The 18,655-nt window shown below is 47.6% G+C and overlaps 1 protein-coding gene across 1 annotated transcript in view; it reads left to right on the forward strand.

Moving 5' to 3' along the window:
- Nucleotides 1-18,655, forward strand: part of SH2B2 (SH2B adaptor protein 2) — a 168,350-nt gene that overhangs the window by 109,834 nt on the left and 39,861 nt on the right. The window contains exon 3 of the mRNA XM_069761316.1: nt 12,983-13,084. Within this exon, the coding sequence (XP_069617417.1) occupies nt 12,983-13,084 (102 nt within the window). The remainder of the gene's footprint in view (nt 1-12,982; nt 13,085-18,655) is intronic.

Below are 18,655 nucleotides of genomic sequence, written 5' to 3' on the forward strand. Positions count from 1 at the left end.
AGAGACTCAGGAGGGACGGAGCACTATTTGCCTCCTGGAGCGCAGATTTTCCTAGAATGGCAGACGCAGTACTGTATAAGGAGCGCGTCTCTGACTGGGGAGCACACATAGAGAGCTGCACGAAAAAGGATGTCAGTGCCAGTTCCCCGCTAGCATCACTCCCCCTTAGTGATGCACTAATTAGAAGACCCCCAGCCGGCCAGTGGGCACTAGAGGGGAGGGGTCCTACGGCCACTCCTACAGGGATTAAATCCAGGTGTCCGGCCGGGAACTTTCTCTTTTCCTCTCGGCGGACACCTGGAAGCTTTTGTCTGTATCCCTGCAGTGATGTCGGACCCCCTGGTGGTTGAGGCCCTGCTGAAGGGAGCGGCACAGAAAGGTGAGCACTGGCTTCAGGCCATTTTTACCGGGGTCAGGGCTCAGCTTTCTGTCCCCTCTCCTGACCCTCTGCTCACAATCCTCTCACCTGGTCCGGCTAGGTCCGTCTCCCCTGCGCCCCCAGGTCCCTCCGTGTCCAGTTCTCCTCCGCCGCTGACCGGCACGCTGGCTGCGGGTCGCTCTACGATGGGTGCTGGGGGTCCGGAGGGTGGAGCTGCCCGGATTCCTACACCGGAGCCCCTCTCTGGACCGCAGCTGTCCGGGGCCCAACCAGCGACGGGCGGGCATAGGCGGCGGGGTAGGGCCGGGCGACACACCCGCCATAGAAATGTTTGCAGTCCCCCGTCAGAGGGGGTGGCGGGTTGCGCCGTTCCACCCGCGGCACCGCCACTTTCCCCGCCTGCAGCTCCGGCTTCAGGTGGTGTGTCGGCGTGCAGCGCCGGGCGGTTAGAGCCATCGCCCCAATCCCCGGCCGCTCCAGGTCACGCCGTTCCGCCAGCGGCACCGCCACTTTCCCCACCAGCAGCTCCTGCTTCAGGTGGTGTGTCGGCGTGCAACCCTGGGCGGTTAGAGGCATCGCCCCAATCCCCGGCTGCTCCAGGGCTGCTGCGGGCGATACAGGGGGAAAGGCGGTCCGCCCGCTTACCCCGCGCCCCAGAGCGGCTCCAGGTCGGGGAGGGGGCGGCCTCACCACCTCGCAGCTGCCGGCGTCTTCCGGCTCCCTCCTCGGGCTTGGTCCGGCGCTGTGGGAAAGCTCCACCCACCCACTTCCTGTCTCCGCCCACCCACTTCCGGTCATCGGATCCCAGTGAGGAGAACAGCGCTAGCCAGTCCTCCATTACCTTCCCTGTGGGCACATATATGCCACCCGCAGGAGGTAACTTGGAGGCTGGCACTAACGCCGCTCGGTCCCCAGAGTGCGCTGGTCGGTCGCACCAGACCGATCAGCGCGCTAATTTCTCACAGGGCCTGACCTCCAGCCTACCCCCGGCAGACGCAGCACTGATGCCTGCACGGGGATATCAGGGGTCAGGCCGTAGAGGTTATAGCGCAGCTGAACAGCGCATTGTTCGGTCCAATAGGACCAAGCAGGGCGCTCAACAGCTGCTCAGCGAAATCACTGCGAAATATCTGTAAACGCACAAAACACGGACATATTTACACCTCCCCTCACTGCCCAAAATCCTAATAAACAGTATCCGTTTACCGCCGCCCAGTCAAATTCCAGCAACGGGATAGAATGCGGTTACCTCCTGACCGCCCCACTCCTAAGTAGCATTACGGGACCGTATACTGCCATTAATCCCCCTTGTAATGTTAGAATCCCCCCCATTACACCGCTGAGCAACGGCGGACGAAGGCGTAGACGCCAAACGTCCTCCCAATCCTCCTCGGACAACTCCCATCACCATTCCCGCTACCCCTCTAAACGCCCCTCTCGTCACCGTCGCAGACGCAGCTCCCATAGGAGCCGCCGCAGATCTCGGGCCTCAGGATGGCTGTCATCAGCAACATCCGAGGGGTCCGAAGAATCGCAGAGCCCGGATAGAAGTCGCGCACGTGGCAAATCCTCTAAATCGCGGGCACCCTCTAGGGCTTTCAGCTGGGGAGAACAATCCCCCGCGGCTTCCAGCCACAACAACCACCACGTAGTCGCCGAAGACAGAGCCATCAATCCGCCGCTACGTGGTAGTAATCGGGCTCCAACGCAAGATACTCAGCATCAATCCCTCGCTGTAGCGGGAGCCAGAGTTTCCCCGTCCTGCGACATCACCCTGTCAACATCTGCGGGGGTTCCTCCAGGATCGGAGTACACTCATCCAGTGTCACACAGCGGTGAGTGTGCCAAGGGTAGCGAGGAAACGTTACGCTACGGGGTTAATTTAAAAGAAATGGAGCTAACTTCGGCGTTAAAGGAGATGATCCTACAACTATCACATTCGAGTGGAAAAGTGGTGAACAATACAACACCACAGTCCGCTAAGCTACACAAAGACGCCTTCTTCTGCGGGATCAGCCCGCTAGGTGTTCATATAGATCAGGAATCTAGACAGAAGATATGGAGCAACGATTATATTGATATATGGTCGCTGTTATCAGTGGACCAACAAACGGTGGATAAAGCTAACGATAGGGGTTTTGATAGGAGTAAATCGAAAATCGGATTAACCATGAATAATTGGCTCCAGGCCTTCGCAGTATTGGGCTGTATTATGGGCCAGAAACATCCGGAACGTTGCTCCGAATTGTTTATATATCAGGACATGATATATAGTTCATACAAGTCGCACGGCGGTTCAGCCTGGCGACGGTACGACGAGGAGTTCCGCAGGCGTCTGGCCCTACAGCCCGATCTAGGCTGGAAGGTGAAAGCGACAGATGTGTGGTTGCGTCTGATGCTGTCTCAAAAGCAGCCCCCCTTTTCAGCCACGACCACTAATTACTCCGCAGCCGCAGGTCAGAACTCAGTGGTCGTGCAAAAACCCGGGGCCTGCTGGCTATATAACGAGGGAAACTGCCGTTTCCACACATTATGCAAATTCAGACATGACTGTTCCGCTTGCGGGGGGGGGACACCCAGCTTCAAGGTGCACTCGTCAGCCATCCAAAGCACCTACACGGCAGAAACCCAGTGAGCGTAACCGCGATGGCCCCCTGGCTAAAGCTCTACCCCAATAAGAAAGCAGCTCAGCAGCTGCAGGCGGGATTCTCCGACGGGTTCTTTATTCCCTTTAGGCTAACAAGAACACCAACCCTATCCGATAACCTAAAATCGGCTCGCGAATTTCCCCAAATTCTCAGACAAAAAATTGAAAAGGAAGTAGAATTGGGTAGAATAGCCGGCCCCTTTAAGTCGCTCCCCTTCAAAAACATGAGAATATCACCGTTAGGCATTATACCAAAAAAGGAACCCGGTAAATACCGCCTAATCCATCATTTATCTCACCCAAAGGGCGATTCGGTTAACGACGCAATTTCCCCAGAAGAAGCTTCTGTCTCATACGCGTCTTTCGATAAGGTGGTAGAATTAGTACGGGCAGCCGGACCCGGCGCCCTACTAGCCAAATCCGACATTGAATCGGCATTCCGTTTACTACCCGTACACCCCGAATGTTTCCACCTTCTGGGCTGCAAAGTAGACCAACACTATTACTTCGATATGTGCCTCCCGATGGGATGTTCCATCTCATGTCACTATTTCGAGCTATTCAGCACCTTCCTAGATTGGGTAGTTCGGTACGAGACGGGCAGTAAATCCCTAATTCACTACCTCGATGATTTCCTGTTCGTCGGCCCCAGAAATTCTAAACTCTGCTCCGATCTACTAGAAGAATTCAAATCTATCTCACTCAAATTCGGCGTGCCATTGTCACCGGAGAAAACGGAGGAACCATGTAATGTATTGCCCTTTTTGGGCATCGAAATAGATACCAACTTGATGGTGTTCCGCTTACCAGAGGATAAAATACAAAAAACCCTGCAAATGTTGAAAGGCTTCCGCGAAGTTAAAAAGGTAACCCTACAGCAAATGCAGGCGTTATTGGGTCTACTGACGTTCGCCTGCCGCGTAATGCCGGTCGGCAGAGCATTCTCGCACAGACTATCTCTGGCAACAAAAGGCGCTTCTCAGCCCGGCCATAGAATTAGGCTCACTCGTTCGCTAAAAGCAGATCTGCCAGTATGGCAGACATTCCTACAATCGTACCACGGTCACACGTGCGTCATGGCTAGAGAGATCACAAGCGAGGATTTAGGGCTGACAATAGGGTGGAACAAAAAAGAGGGTTTCGCAGCAATCTATAAAAACCAATGGTGCAAATCTGGTTGGCCAGAGAAATGGACGACAACAACGTGGGGGCAAGACCCTGCCCTATGGGAATTGTTTGCGGTAGTAGCAGCGTTGGAGTTATGGGCTAATCAGTTGAGGAACATGAACATTCGTTTCCAAACAAAAAATGCAAAAACAACGAAGAGTTTAAATCACGTCTTCTTCATCCTTGCCCACACTTGCTCTCTTGCGACGGCTTGCGCTGTTATGCCTAGAAAACAATATTTGGTGTAGAGCCACCGTGGTGGCGGAAGTCGACGAGAATATCATTAACCCATTGTTATTTTCCAATTGGCAGGCTTTCAGAATCCAGCAGCCCAACGCGCAACCCCGGGGTATTCTGTGTCCACTGTCCCTGTGGGACACAGTGGCCAATCATTGATGCCCTTAATCCGGGCCTCCGTTTCGCCAGCTACCTGGCAGGTGTATGATAAGGCTTGGGAGGAGTGGTGCTCACTAATTCAAGGAAGGCCTGTGGATAAATGCGACCGAGCACGAAGCGCGGTGACGACTGATTTTCTATTACGGATGAGGGAAGGTGGGGCGTCGGGCACCTCGGCACAACGGAAATTATCGGGGCTAGCATTTTTCTTTCAATTATCAGGATGGGTAGATGTAACGAAGTCCTTCTGCATAAGACAAGCCATGAAATGTTGGAAAAGGATTCAGCCAAGCCAAGAATGTCGCCGCCCCATTTCACTGAGACTATTGCATGACCTGATTGCGATATCCCCGTCGGTCTGCTCATCACAATATGAGGCGGCCCTCATATCGGCAGCTTTTGCGACCATTTTTTTTCGGAGCACTGCGTATCAGCGAATTGCTACCGCGGTCAAAAAACGCGTCAGAAGGAGGCCTAATTAATGAGGACATAGTTATATGCAGCGACGCCCTGCGCATCAGGGTTAGAAAATCCAAATGCGAACCCACCGGTAGGGGCACATGGGTCCTGGTTAACTCTACAGGTGGCCCAGCTTGCCCGCTAAAAATGGTTAGAAGATACGCCGTGATAAGACACGCTGGTAGATTTTTCTTCACTCATACAGACGGGTCCCCTCTGACCAAGTACCAATTCCAGGCAATGTTCAAGCTATGCTTGGAAAAAACCGTCGCAAATCCAAAGGAGTACGGAACACATTCGTTCCGAATAGGGGCGGCCACAGAAGCAGCTAGGGCAGGAGTGTCAGAGGCCGAAGTGCAGAGAATGGGTCGTTGGAAGTCTGCATGCTTCGCCAGATACATAAGACCTGACTTGCTTAATTAACATGTGTTGTCTCTTACAGGGGTTGAAGTTTGGGTTGTAGGAGATTCCTACGTTTACTGGGCCGAAAAGAGGGCCAAACTGCGGCCAGGAGGAACAAATCTTTACCTCCCGGGCATAAAAGTTAACTGGAGGGGTATCAGAGGCCTCCAGTGGAAACAAGTGTTCAAAGAGATGGTTGGCATAGCAAGGATGGCGGAACACCCCGTGATAATGGTGTTACACGCAGGTGGCAATGACCTTGGCAAACAAAAGGTGGCCGAATTATACAAATGGGTGACAACGGATATGGAAAGGTTCAGCTGTCTATTCAGGAACATAATACTGGTGTGGTTGGATATAACGCCACAGGCCTTTTGCCGAGGTGCAAGAGATAAAAAAGCCATAGAGCGGACAAGGGGTAAATTCAACGCGCGGATTGGAAAATATGAGAGGAAGAGGCAGTATCTTGATTCGTCAACACCAAGGGGATAACACGCCACAATTAAGACCGGACGGAGTTCACCTAACGGACATTGGCCTCGATATTCTTTAGTCGGGTTTACAAGGGTTGAACAGGCCCTAACATTGAGGGGTGGGGTCGGAGTCCCGCGTAGGTAATACACGGGATCCTCCGTGGCGGAAGAAGCGGAGGAGGGCAAAGGTCGTAACCGCTTGTTGGGCCAATTCCCCTGTCGATCACGGACAGGAGCTCGGCGCGAGCCGCTCGTTACGATATGTAATTGCCTTTCTCTGCTTATTTAATAAACTGTGACCGACCTGTTCAACCCACCTAGGACTGTGTGTGTTTCATTACGGGATTGATGGGAGGGGAGAAGGCACTGGTTACGACACCCAGGTCTCCACAGTCTGGCAGACGCGGTACTGTATAAGGAGCGCGTCTCTGACTGGGGAGCACCCATAGAGAGCTGCACGAAAAAGGATGTCAGTGCCAGTTCCCCCCTAGCATCACTCCCCCTTAGTGATGCACTAATTAGAAGACCCCCAGCCGGCCAGTGGGCACTAGAGGGGAGGGGTCCTACAGCCACTCCTACAGCGATTAAATCCAGGTGTCCGGCCGGGAACTTTCTCTTTTCCTCTCGGCGGACACCTGGAAGCTTTTGTCCCACCCACCCTCCCCTTTAAAGGCTAATGATGATACTAACCCGCAGGATAATGTAAATGTGTGAATTATGTTGTAATATTTTTAAAAAAATAAATAAAAATTTGTATATACGTATGTTGATATAACTAACCCTGGTAACCTTTATTAAGTCACAGCGGAAGAAGCGGAGGAGGGCAAAGGTCGTAACCGCTCGTTTGGCCAATTCCCCTGTCGATCACGGACAGGAGCTCGGCGCGAGCTGCTCGTTACGATATGTAATTGCCTTTCTCTGCTTATTTAATTAATAAACTGTGACCGACCTGTTCAACCCACCTAGGACTGTGTGTGTTTCATTACGGGATTGATGGGAGGGGGGAAGGCACTGGTTACGACACCCAGGTCTCCACAGTCTAGTTTGCGAGCTCCATATACAGAACCCCTAAGTGCTAGAAGAGCAGAATCCCGCCTTAATTGACCCCATTTAGGAAATTATACACCTTTGAGAATTTATCTACAGGTGTAGTGACGATTTTGACTCCATGGATATTTTCCAGAAACTAGCAGCAGTGGATGTTGCTGAGTGAAAACTGCTGTTGTAGTTCCCAGTACATTATGCCCAGCCCGTGCTTCTGGAGACATGCACCCGTAAGTTAGGCGGGCTCTCATCGCTACAGAAATACCAAACATGTGGACGCTATATGTGGTTTAGGCATGCTGGGGCTCAGAATGGAGGGGCATTTGGATTTGGGAGCGGAGAATTTGCGGAATTTCTTTTGGAGGGTGAGGAGCAATTTCACTTTTCCAGAGCCTTTGTACACCAGTTACGTGGAAGCCCTCTATATTTCTGTTAACAGACGATGAACCTGGACTCAGTCTGGCCTATGTTCATCAGTGTCTTTCTTTTCAGAAGTGTACAAAACTGTGGCCGGCTGCACTTTTATGGATGCATAAATAGGCCTGACGGCGTCCACCGTGCCTCCATTTGCCTCATTATAGGGGATCTTCTGGGGGTTCCATCTGTATCACGTATTTCAGAGCTTTACAACATAAAACATTAAAACCTAATTTAAACAGGTAATCTTCTGATGACTTATTCCCTTTAAATCAACACTCCAGCAATCTTTTTTTTTTTTATTTCAGCGCTGGAGTGGTGCCACTAGTCTAAGTTCCCTGACCTTAGTATTATACTCCGCAGCCGCCGTCTTCTGCTCTACCAGGCCTGCACCTCTATCTTGTTACCGCAATTTCTGACTGTCCGGAAGTCAGAAGTAATGGTCACCAACTCTGTGTAAGTCCATGGGATCCCCGTTCTTGCCTCGTTCTAGCTCTCATAAACTTAAATTGAGTAGTGACTTTTGGATCACCCAGCAAACACTGGAGCGACCTGGCAGGTCACAAAATCCTGGAGACCGACCAGAGAGGCATCAATAACAGATGAAAACGACGACAGGTGAGTAAAATACTAGTCTCCGAGAACTTAATTAGTGGCACCACTCCAGGGTTAAAATAAAATAAAAAAAAAACCTGCTGGAGTGGTGCTTTAACCCCTTAACATTGCCTTGTGCAGGCGTGTACTATGGAGGACAGAGAATGAACTTCAATCCAATATTGCAGCCAGCGGGTAAGGAAAGGGTGAATCAAACACCCGATAACCCCGCCCCTATGGCTGAAGATTGTTCCCTCCAAATTCAGGTGACAGAGTCCCTTTAAAGAGAATTACGAAGACACTAGCTAAACATTAGTATCCTTGTTATACATCTGTTAAGTCGCTGATCATTGTGTTACAAAACATAGGCAGATATGTTCAGATGTAGTTTCCACGTCTGCTAAATACTCCAACACTTTAAGCTGACGATAATGTTAATGGTAACATAATAATCCATGCTGTATATGACATTACAATTGTGCATAATTGGCGCTGGAGGCTGGGAGATTTGCCTAAGGCACAGACTGTAACATAACTTGCATGAATTATGTATGAGCCCTCGTCATCCAAATATTGTGCCGGGTCATAGGAGACATGCTAATTCCTTCCATAATGCATTGTCTTCTTATTTGGGAGAATAAATGGGTATTTTACATTTCTGATGCTTCTTGCGGCTTCTGATACAATTAATTGTTCCCTGGAGATTTGTTTTCTCCCGGATTATGTTTATCTGTTTTGGACTCTTTCAATGAAATTCTACCCTGTGACGTCTTCATTAAGTGATTGCTTCTTTCCTCTCGGAAATTAGGAGATTTGTTTTGACCCTTTGATGACTTTGTGCTCCATTTGGGAGATACCAGTGGCATGTGTGATGGTCTGGTCTATAATGATGGCATACATGGCACATCTGGTGACATACGTGAAGTCATAAATTGTACAGATCCAGACACTTCATATTGTGCAGTGTGATTTGTTAGCAAATAACAATGTCGCTGCCTGCTTCCCAGCTGTCTGTCGCATGTAAGGAAAACATTTCCTGAGCAGATCGCAGATGTGACAACTCTCCTGATTTGTAGCGGCTTCTCATAATAAATTAAACGGATTGTCCGATTTCTTTCAAAATTGGGCTCAGGGCTGCTGTCATACCAGGGGTATAACTACAACAGGTGCAGGGGTTGCAATCGCACCTGGCCCCTGAGCCTAGAAAAGCCTAAAAGTCCTTTTGGCCTATAGAAAAAGACGATTGCTATTAAAGAATTAAAATATTTGGGGGCCCCGTTGGAGCTTTCGCATCGGAGCCTATAAGTTTCAAGTTACGCCACTGCGTCATACTGACTTAATACTCTGAGAAATAGTTCCCTTGAATTTCTGGATTTTAGGCCCCATTCACACATTTGTGTTTTATTTTCATGTTCTGTCCATTTTTTTCTTACAGATTGAACAAGTGCCCATTATACTCTATTGGCATGTTCCCATGTATGTTTTTAATTTGCCAGCCAATTGTTCACAAAAATAAATAAAATATAAAGGAGACCTACCGATCCACAAATCAGATCACAATCACCCATTCATGCCAATGGGTCTAGGAATAGTGATAGGAGAAGTTCAGAAATTCTTTATTTCTTATTTTTTATTTCATATAAGACATAACAGGCAGTTTGCAAAAAAATCTTTAAAAAAAGCTATATGAAATCCCTTGATATCATACAAAAGAAAAAAAAACTACAAAGACGTGCAGGAGACAACAGTATTCAAATAACTTAATATATAAAAAAGGTGAAAAATGCTCAGTATAAAAAATGCCCATATCACAACAATGAGGGCAATACCAAGGGGTACAGGTGACTAATGGGGTATAGATGTTAACCCATATGGGATTGACAAGAAGATATCTTATAAACACACACACTGAATATGTTGTATTGTTTATGTGTTGTGAGGCAGTGATTCCTGTTACAGCTAGGGGGCGCTGTTTGTGCTCCCCAGAATGTGCACAGAGGCATATGAAGGCTATAGGGAGCATGGGAGTCGCAGGTGTAGCTGTGATCGCAATGTGAGGTAGTGACTCGTGTAACAGGTTGTGGTCGCTGTGTGTTCTCCCCAGGTTGTGTATGGAGATGGGTGAAGTCCATAGGTGTGCATGGGAGTCAGATTTCCGGTCCGGGTTTTCCATGTTGCTGGAGGCCACAGGTTTGTGTGTTTAAAAGCCCTGCAGTAAGAGGTATGGGTGTGTGAGGTGCAAAGTCAGTGGCAGTCTGGTGTGTGCTGGTGTGCAGAGCTGAGGCCTGAAGAACGCTGGCTGAGTGCATGGACGCACAGACCAGCAGAGCCAGCACCAAGGGCAGGTGAATAGCCTGGCACCTGCATTGTATACAGCAATGCAAGTCATCCATGGTACTGGTCTCGGATGTGGATAGTCCTGTGCCTGGAGGTGGATGTCCTGTGCCCGATAGAGTACTGACATGGGTAATGATTGCAAATAGGTGGATATGGTGCCCGGCTGCTATCCAGAGGATATCCTGGGCTGTGTACAGCTGTATGGGTAGAGAGACTGTGATACAGTGATGCAGGGCACCCACGGGAACTAGTTAGAGGAGGACTGGCGTGTGTAGTGTCTGCAACATGTAAGGCCGGTTTCACACGTCAGTGGCTCCGGTATGTGAGGTGACAGTTTCCTCACGTACCGGAGACACTGACTCACGTAGACACATTAAAATCAATGTGTCTCTGCACATGTCAGCGTGTTTTCACGGACCGTGTGTCCCTTTGAAAAACACGGAGACATGTCAGTGTTTGTGGGAACGCACGGATCACACGGACCCATTAAAGTCAATGGGTCCGTGTAAAACACGTACCGCACACGGATGCTGTCCGTGTGCGGTCCGTGTGCCATGCAGGAGACGGCGCTACAGTAAGCGCCGTTCCCCCCTTCCCCCACCGCCCCGCGTGTGGTGCTGAAGCCGTAATTCATACCTTCTTCCCAAGAAAAAAAAAAAAAAAAGATTATTCATTCCTTCTCTCCAGCGAACGCTGCTGGGAAGAAGGGATGAATACCGGCTTCAGCACCGCACGCAGGGGACAGCGCTTAACTGTAGCACTGTCTCCTGCATGGTCCGTGTGGTCCTCAGTCGGCACACGGGCGGCACACGGCTGCCGCACGTGTGCCACACTGATGTGCTACGTAAGCACACGGACACGGATAATTCCGGTACCGATTTTTCCGATACCGGAATTATCTGGATGTGTGGGACAGGCCTAAAGCTGTGTGTTTGGGGACTTTAATGTGGCCCAAGGAAACTGGACAAAGGGAAGTCCGGCCTGTTAAGGGACTGCAATCTAAAGCCGAATGATGTGTAGTGCTATGAAACAGGCACTGAGACGAGATGAACTGGTGTGAGTTGAACACTGATAATACGCACTGTAAATCCAAAATGCCATAAAACGCTGCAGCGTAGCACACGGAGATGCATAGAAGTGTCAGTAGACAAGAGATGGCCGTAGTTTGCTGTTTTTGCCTGTACCAATTGATTTTTATTACTGTTTATTATTATTATCACCTGACTTGTATTACATGCAGCGCCATCAGGAGCTCACTGCTCAGGCACCTCTCTTCCAAATTAATGAACCCGGGCATTAATGACGCTTGCACAGGGGAGACCGGTCTTGTAAGGAAAAGAGACCTTCTATTCAATGACCAGAAGCAGGTGGTGGGTGGGAAAAACACCAGAGCTTGTGAGTGAAGCCCCTGCCCCTATGTTCTTGAGGATAAAACTTCAAAAATGCTCCAAATAAAGGTATGAACGTAATAAGCATTAAAGGGGTCTTCTACTCATACCTGTAGTTACACATTGAATATCCTGCTCACAGGTCCTCTTTCAATCCCTCTAAATACATATTTAAAGGCCATCATCACAATACAAATACATGTGCAGCTAGCTCCCCCTTGTGGCAGCTGCCTGCAGCATTTTGTAGAAGAGTTGTCTGCAAGTCTCCCAGGTATTCTTTGATGTTTCTATAGACCCTAATTTACTAGACACAACCCAAAAGAACATTGTTATGTACGCCATCAGACAGTGTTTATTTCAGCCTTTCCCAACCAATACCTCTTATCTCATGCGCAGGTCTCTTGTCTGGTCTCAGGTGCCAAACCTTGTCCAGACAGGTTTGGTGCCCGGCTGTGCCATACAACCTACACCTGTGCCTAACAGCAATGACCATAGCTATCTCTGCTCGCTGCTGTTTAACCATATAGATGTAAATTTTGAAAAATGACATGAAATACTTGCAATCCTAATGCTAAAAGCAGCCATTTTTTTACTCCTATGAACCATAGCCTGTGGCTGGCCTGCATAGGAAATCTTTATTTTTATTATATACTGCAATACTGAAAAATGTCCTGTACATCAAGAAATGAAAAATTAACTCTAAAAATATAAAATTACTATAGTGTCAAGTTTGGTGTCAACTTAGTTGTACTGATGTAAAGGATCATTTTTGCCACACAAACTCAAACAATGTCTGAATTGAACTTTTTCACCATTTCACTGCACTTGGAATTTTGTTTCGTCTTTTTCAGTAAAAAGAAAAATGCTCAGCAGGCAGGAAATTTCTATAAATCCCATCCACTTTGCAGGAACTGTAAGATGTTGCGTTTTGGACCTTGCAAAAATACGCAGCATCAAAAACTCATTTTGAGCACAGCCTAAGCGGGTTTATTGTGTAGGAAAGAGTAGCAGAGAGCCACCGCAAAAAAGGGAGCAAAAATAATGTGTGCACTTACTCTTACTGACTTAACACAGCGGATCAGTCACACGAGTGCTGCCCAGACATCATATAGGTGCCAACTCACATGGGTTCATGTTTGGAAATATTCTTTTATTATGGCAGTGGAGAAATTTCATTTTCTTTCCTTTCGTGTACTTTTATGTTAATGCCAGTGATAAGACTTGAGCTACTGGAGCCATACTTCTATATGGTAATAAAACGCTCATTTATTTCTTACAGTCATCAAAGCCTAAAGTAAGCATTCCACTGTCTGCGATTATCGAGGTCCGCACTACGATGCCGCTGGAGATGCCTGACAAGGACAACACGTTTGTACTGAAGGTAAAACTTTTTTGAAGACACATGTATAGATATTGACACTTCTATCATGTAGAGCAGGGGTGGGGAACCTCTGGCCCATACACCATTTGCGGCCGTCTGTGTGGCCCCATGGCAGATTTCTGGAGACCGCAGTGCTCAGGCTGGCAGATGCATTTTGCTGTCCATGGATCCTTTAATTGCTCCTGAGACTACGAGCACAAAGTGTTCACTACAGAACACTGCGGCGCATACACTGAAAGATGCTAACGTACCTTGGAGTCAGTGCTCTGCGCCCCGCACTACAGTCCCACCATTAAACATGATAGCATCCGCAGCCCCAGCCTGTCCTGTGATGTCCATATGCCCCCAGCCTGTCCTGTGATGTCCATATGCCCCCAGCCCCTGCTGTGATATCTATATGACCCCAGCCGTCTCCTGTCATGTCTTTACGTCCCCGGCGTCTCCTGCGATGTCTATACGCCCCCGGCGTCTCCTGCGATGTCTATATGCCCCCAGCGTCTCCTGCGATGTCTATACGCCCCCGGCGTCTCCTGCGATGTCTGTATGCCCCCGGCGTCTCCTGCGATGTCTATACTCCCCCGGCGTCTCCTGCAAAGTCTATACGCCTCCGGCGTCTCCTGCGAAGTTTATACGCCTCCGGCGTCTCCTGGGATGTCTATACGCCTCCGGCGTCTCCTGGGATGTCTATACGCCTCCGGCGTCTCCTGCGATGTCTATACGCCTCCGGCGTCTCCTGCGATGTCTATACGCCTCCGGCGTCTCCTGCGATGTCTATACGCCCCCGGCGTCTCCTGCGATGTCTATACGCCCCCGGCGTCTCCTGCGATGTCTATACGCCTCCGGCGTCTCCTGCGAAGTCTATACACCCCCGACGTCTCCTGCGATGTCTATACGCCTCCGGCGTCTTCTGCGAAGTCTATACGCCTCCGGCGTCTCCTGGGATGTCTATACGCCTCCGGCGTCTCCTAGGATGTCTATACGCCTCCGGCGTCTCCTGCGATGTCTATACGCCTCCGGCGTCTCCTGCGATGTCTATACGCCCCCGGCGTCTCCTGCGATGTCTATACGCCCCCGGCGTCTCCTGCGAAGTCTATACACCCGCGGCATCTCCTGCGTTGTCTATATGCCCCCAGCGTCTCCTGCGTTGTCTATACGCCCCTGCGTCTCCTGTGAGTTCTTTTCAAAATTCATCACAAAGAGATGACTCCAGACCAGTGCAAACCTGGAAAAGCAGTTGGGAGTAGAACCCTCATCGCTTCCACCTAACATCACACTTCTCAACAAACACTCTTGCAACTTGCTGCTTAAAAGTTTTCAGACGATTTTGAGATGTTAAGGGTAAGTTTACACAGGGCGTTTTTGCTGCTCTTTTTTCTGCAGCAAAACCTGATCTTCTTGGCAGGAAAGAAGCTGCGTCAAAAACGCAGGTTTTGGTGCGTTTTTTTTTCTGCTGCGTTTATTTTTCTCTTTGTCTATTCTAATGTCCTTGAATTTTCAGCAGCAAAAATGCAGCAAATAATGATACCTGCGTTTTTGCTGCATTTTTTTCTTCCTCTTTGTCCATGCTAATGTCCTTGAATTTTCAGCAGCAAAATGCAGCAAATAATGATACCCGAGTTTTTGCTGCGTTTTTGCTGTGTTTTTTCAACACCCATTCAAGTCAATGGGTGAAAAAAAACGCAAAATGCTGAAAGTGACATGCTCTATGTCCAAAAAACTCAGCAAAGCACAAAATACTGATCACACAAAAAACCAATGTATGTGCATGAGATTTCTGAAATCTCATAGGCTTTGCTGGTATTGTAAAAAGCAGCTGAGAATTAGCATTAAAAAAAACGCAGCAAAACTACCTGTGTGAACTTACCCTTACACTTTTCTTTGGTTTATATGGGAAGACGGGAGTAACTCTTTAAAGAGAATGGATAAGGGATAGCTTGAATTGTGATAATACCTTTTTAAGGTATGACCTGCAATTTTCAAGAACTTTAACCAATAAGTAACCATTTTTCTGACTTTTCTTTTAGAATAATATGGATGCGGTATTTGTATGGCACCAAGATTTTATATTATTTTTGGTTAGCACAACATGGCAACATAGCGTCTCCTGCGAGACAAAATATAATTGTGGCATTACTGAAATGCAATGAAATATTCTTACTATTGGATTTGTAGTAATATGGCAAAAATTATGGGGGATGATTACAAGGTCACGTGGGACTTCTTTTTTTCTTTATGGTGGAATTGAGGTGTGAGATGAACAGTTTTATAACGATATAAAGGTGACATCCTATTGCGGTGGAGCTGTTGTCCTATTTTAGGTTTACTGTCTCCACCTACTAAATAACAGTGGATTTCCTCTGCCCGATAATTGTGAATCCTAGAAATGCGCAATCCCAATTATCGTCTTTCTTAAACAGGCCTTTGATCACCCGACAAATGAGCAAAATGGGTCCAAGAAAAGTAAAGTTGATTGGCACATAAAAAAAAATAGATAAAATCTTCAAATTTTATTGCATAAGTATCAAGCGATTTACTCACTCCTTTTGTAAATAAGCAAAATGCTCGTTCGTCAAGTGAAAAGATTTTTAAGCTTGCCTAATAATCATCATTATCCTGTGTAAAAAGGTGATGTACTGTTGAACAGTGATATTCTATGTGCACAGAACGATCTTCTTAACAATTGTTCTGTGAAAAGGCAGTATTTGTCTAGATCTAGACGATTCCATTAAATGACCAATGTTCATCTTGCATGTAGCTGATCAGCGGTTATTTAATGGTCACAAACGGCCTGTTTAAATGCATCCAAACATTTTGTATGATAGCAGATAGGTTTTATAAAAAACCTATAAAACAAATTGTCCATTATTCAATATAATAAAGTATACATAATTTTTATTGGACTAATTTAAAGGGAAAAATGCAGTGCCCCAGGGTCCTGGTTGTTGCAGTAATGTCATTTCCCTCTAGTGGGGAGTGATGTTATGTTTGGAGGCAAAGAGAGACAACTGAATCCAGGTATCACAAACATACAGCACATTTCGCACTCCAGGCCACCAGGGGGAGCTATGGTCCTATTTATTAGGGCACTCTTCACATTTAGGTAATACTGGTTGCCTGGGGAGGAAGTTAGGCAGTTGCTGGCTGAGCTTTGCTCAGGTAGTTGGTCGCTGACAGGGGTGGGATCCTGTCAGAGGCTGAGACAGAAGGACACGGAGCTGCGCCTGCCTTGAGTGCGGCATCTTCCAGAAAGAGACATTGAAAGAGAACTGTATTGTAGAGAGGGTGAAGAAGTCGGAGCAAAGGAGTGGATATCAGAGGAGTTCTGCCCTGCACAGACTGCCTCCTTCTGAGGCGCAAGATCCCGGTAGCCGGAACACCGAGGGGGCAACAGTCCTTTATGCCTTGCTCCAGAGACCTGCAGGACAGCGAATTTCACATTACCTGTCCACCCCCTATACCCAGGAGGCAAGGGGGCACCCACGAGAGGCTGGGGTGTGATAGAGTCCCTGTGAAACGCCTCAAGCCACCGGTCATACGGGTTTGTCCTATCCATCTGGGGGACAGAGAGAGACATAACATCTGTAACATCTTCAACAGTTGTGAAGACCTTATGAGAGGCTTAGCAGTAAGGTACTACAACACACGGCGCTAGAGGAAGGCTACTGATTTCTACCTGGATAAGGGGACTCTGGACTTGCCTCCAAACCGGCCGGACTCTGCCAGCCCCGTAATCTGTGCTGTGGACTGTGGATGCTGAAGTCTTCAGTAAAGGTAAAAAGACTGCAACCTTGTGTCCTCGTTCTTCACTGCGCCTCTCACCATCCACCATCTACACACTGGAAAGCCCTGGGGACATACTTCACCTGTGGGAAGGTATACCATCTAGCTGCCATAACATCACCCCAGCGGACCCCTTAAAGCAGCGTCGGTCACCCTGACCGAATCCCACAGGTGGCGTCACAAACATATCCCTTTAAAGACCTTTCCCTTTAAAACGGACGTCCCACGGGCCACGGACCGGGTCAGTCACCGTGACATTCCCCCTGAGAACCGAAGGACCCGGTACCGAGTACCCCGCTGCCCTGATGGGGCGATCCAAAAACATCAGATAAATATAATTAAACCAGGGAAATACATAAGAATTAGACATCCATGGGTTGGGGTTTAAATACATATAATAGTCAGTTCAAATATCAATATAACAATAGTTAAAAAAGCAATATATGGAAATATGAGTACGGTATATCTGCATATGCATTCCAATCAATAATCTCACAAATTATTATCAAAAGCACGAGTGTATAAATTATAACCCAATAGATCCATCCAGACATTAACCCAATATGTTGCAGACAACCTAATGTAAACGTTAATAATAGTAGGAGAATGTACTTACCCACGGATCCACAGGGATGCATAAACCCCACAAAAGTGCATCTTATTATCCAAGGTACATGAAGCAAAAATTTAAATTGTGTGTTCACAAAAAGAGAATACATGCATTTTTTGACTCATAACGAGCGACATATACTTTCTGTCAAGACAAAGAGCGTATGTCGCTCGAAACGTGTCAAAAGATGCCTGTATTTCTTTTTTGCGAACACACAGTTTTAATTTTTGCTTCATGTACCTTGGATTATAAAATGGGGGTATATGCATCCTGTGGATTTCTGGTTTTCATCTGTGAGCTGGAATCTTCTGCTTTCTCTATTGGATGTTGCACCCTGCCCAGGTGCTATCCGTGCTCCAGAAGTGTGGAATTGCTGGTGGTGAGCTGGATTTTCTTCTGTGATGCATGTATCCCAGCTTACGTTTCGCTTACTGCTTCATCTAGGGGATGTGATATCAGATATGTGTAAGAAAATAGAAGTGAACATAACTCCGGCTCAGAGATCAAGCATCAGACATTTTCTTAACAAACATATCAAATCATGAATAACACTGCACTATAAACTACTATGTCTAAAGTTGGCTTATGATATGTGTGTAATGTTTCCTTCTTATTCTTCATGTGGCGGGAGGAATTGAGAATGTGGTGAATGCTGCGTACTGTTGCCGTCTGCATCTATTATTTACTAAACCACAATGGCATTTTAAAGAAACGGTACTACCCCTGTCTATGGCCTTTGTCGGATATGTAGCTGCTCATTTCCATTTTAGTACATACAACACCAGACATGGCCAATTAGAAAGATTGGCACTGTTAATGGGAAATAAGAACAGGTTTAGCTAAAACTCGAGGATGCACAAAAAGTGAAAAAGGCTAACCACCTCTTTTCCTCTATGTTCTGTTTCATATTAAAATGAAGACAAGGAAAATGGTGTGCACTCAGGTCAGGGACAAGGAGGTGCTGGTAAACTGACCGTGAGGTCAAGTCAATCATTCAAAAAAGATTACCGCACACTCAAGACTGGTAAGATGCAAAAGGTGTATGCCAATTTTATTGAAGAAAACAAAACAAAAAAGAAGTGGTTGCCACATTCATATTCATTTGAAATAGACAAAAACCCGACGTTTCGACCCTCCCGGGTCTTACTCATGGGGTTACTGAAAAGCAAAGAAACTGTATA

Source organism: Ranitomeya imitator, chromosome 3 (assembly GCF_032444005.1).
Source record: "Ranitomeya imitator isolate aRanImi1 chromosome 3, aRanImi1.pri, whole genome shotgun sequence".
Taxonomy (NCBI): domain Eukaryota; kingdom Metazoa; phylum Chordata; class Amphibia; order Anura; family Dendrobatidae; genus Ranitomeya; species Ranitomeya imitator.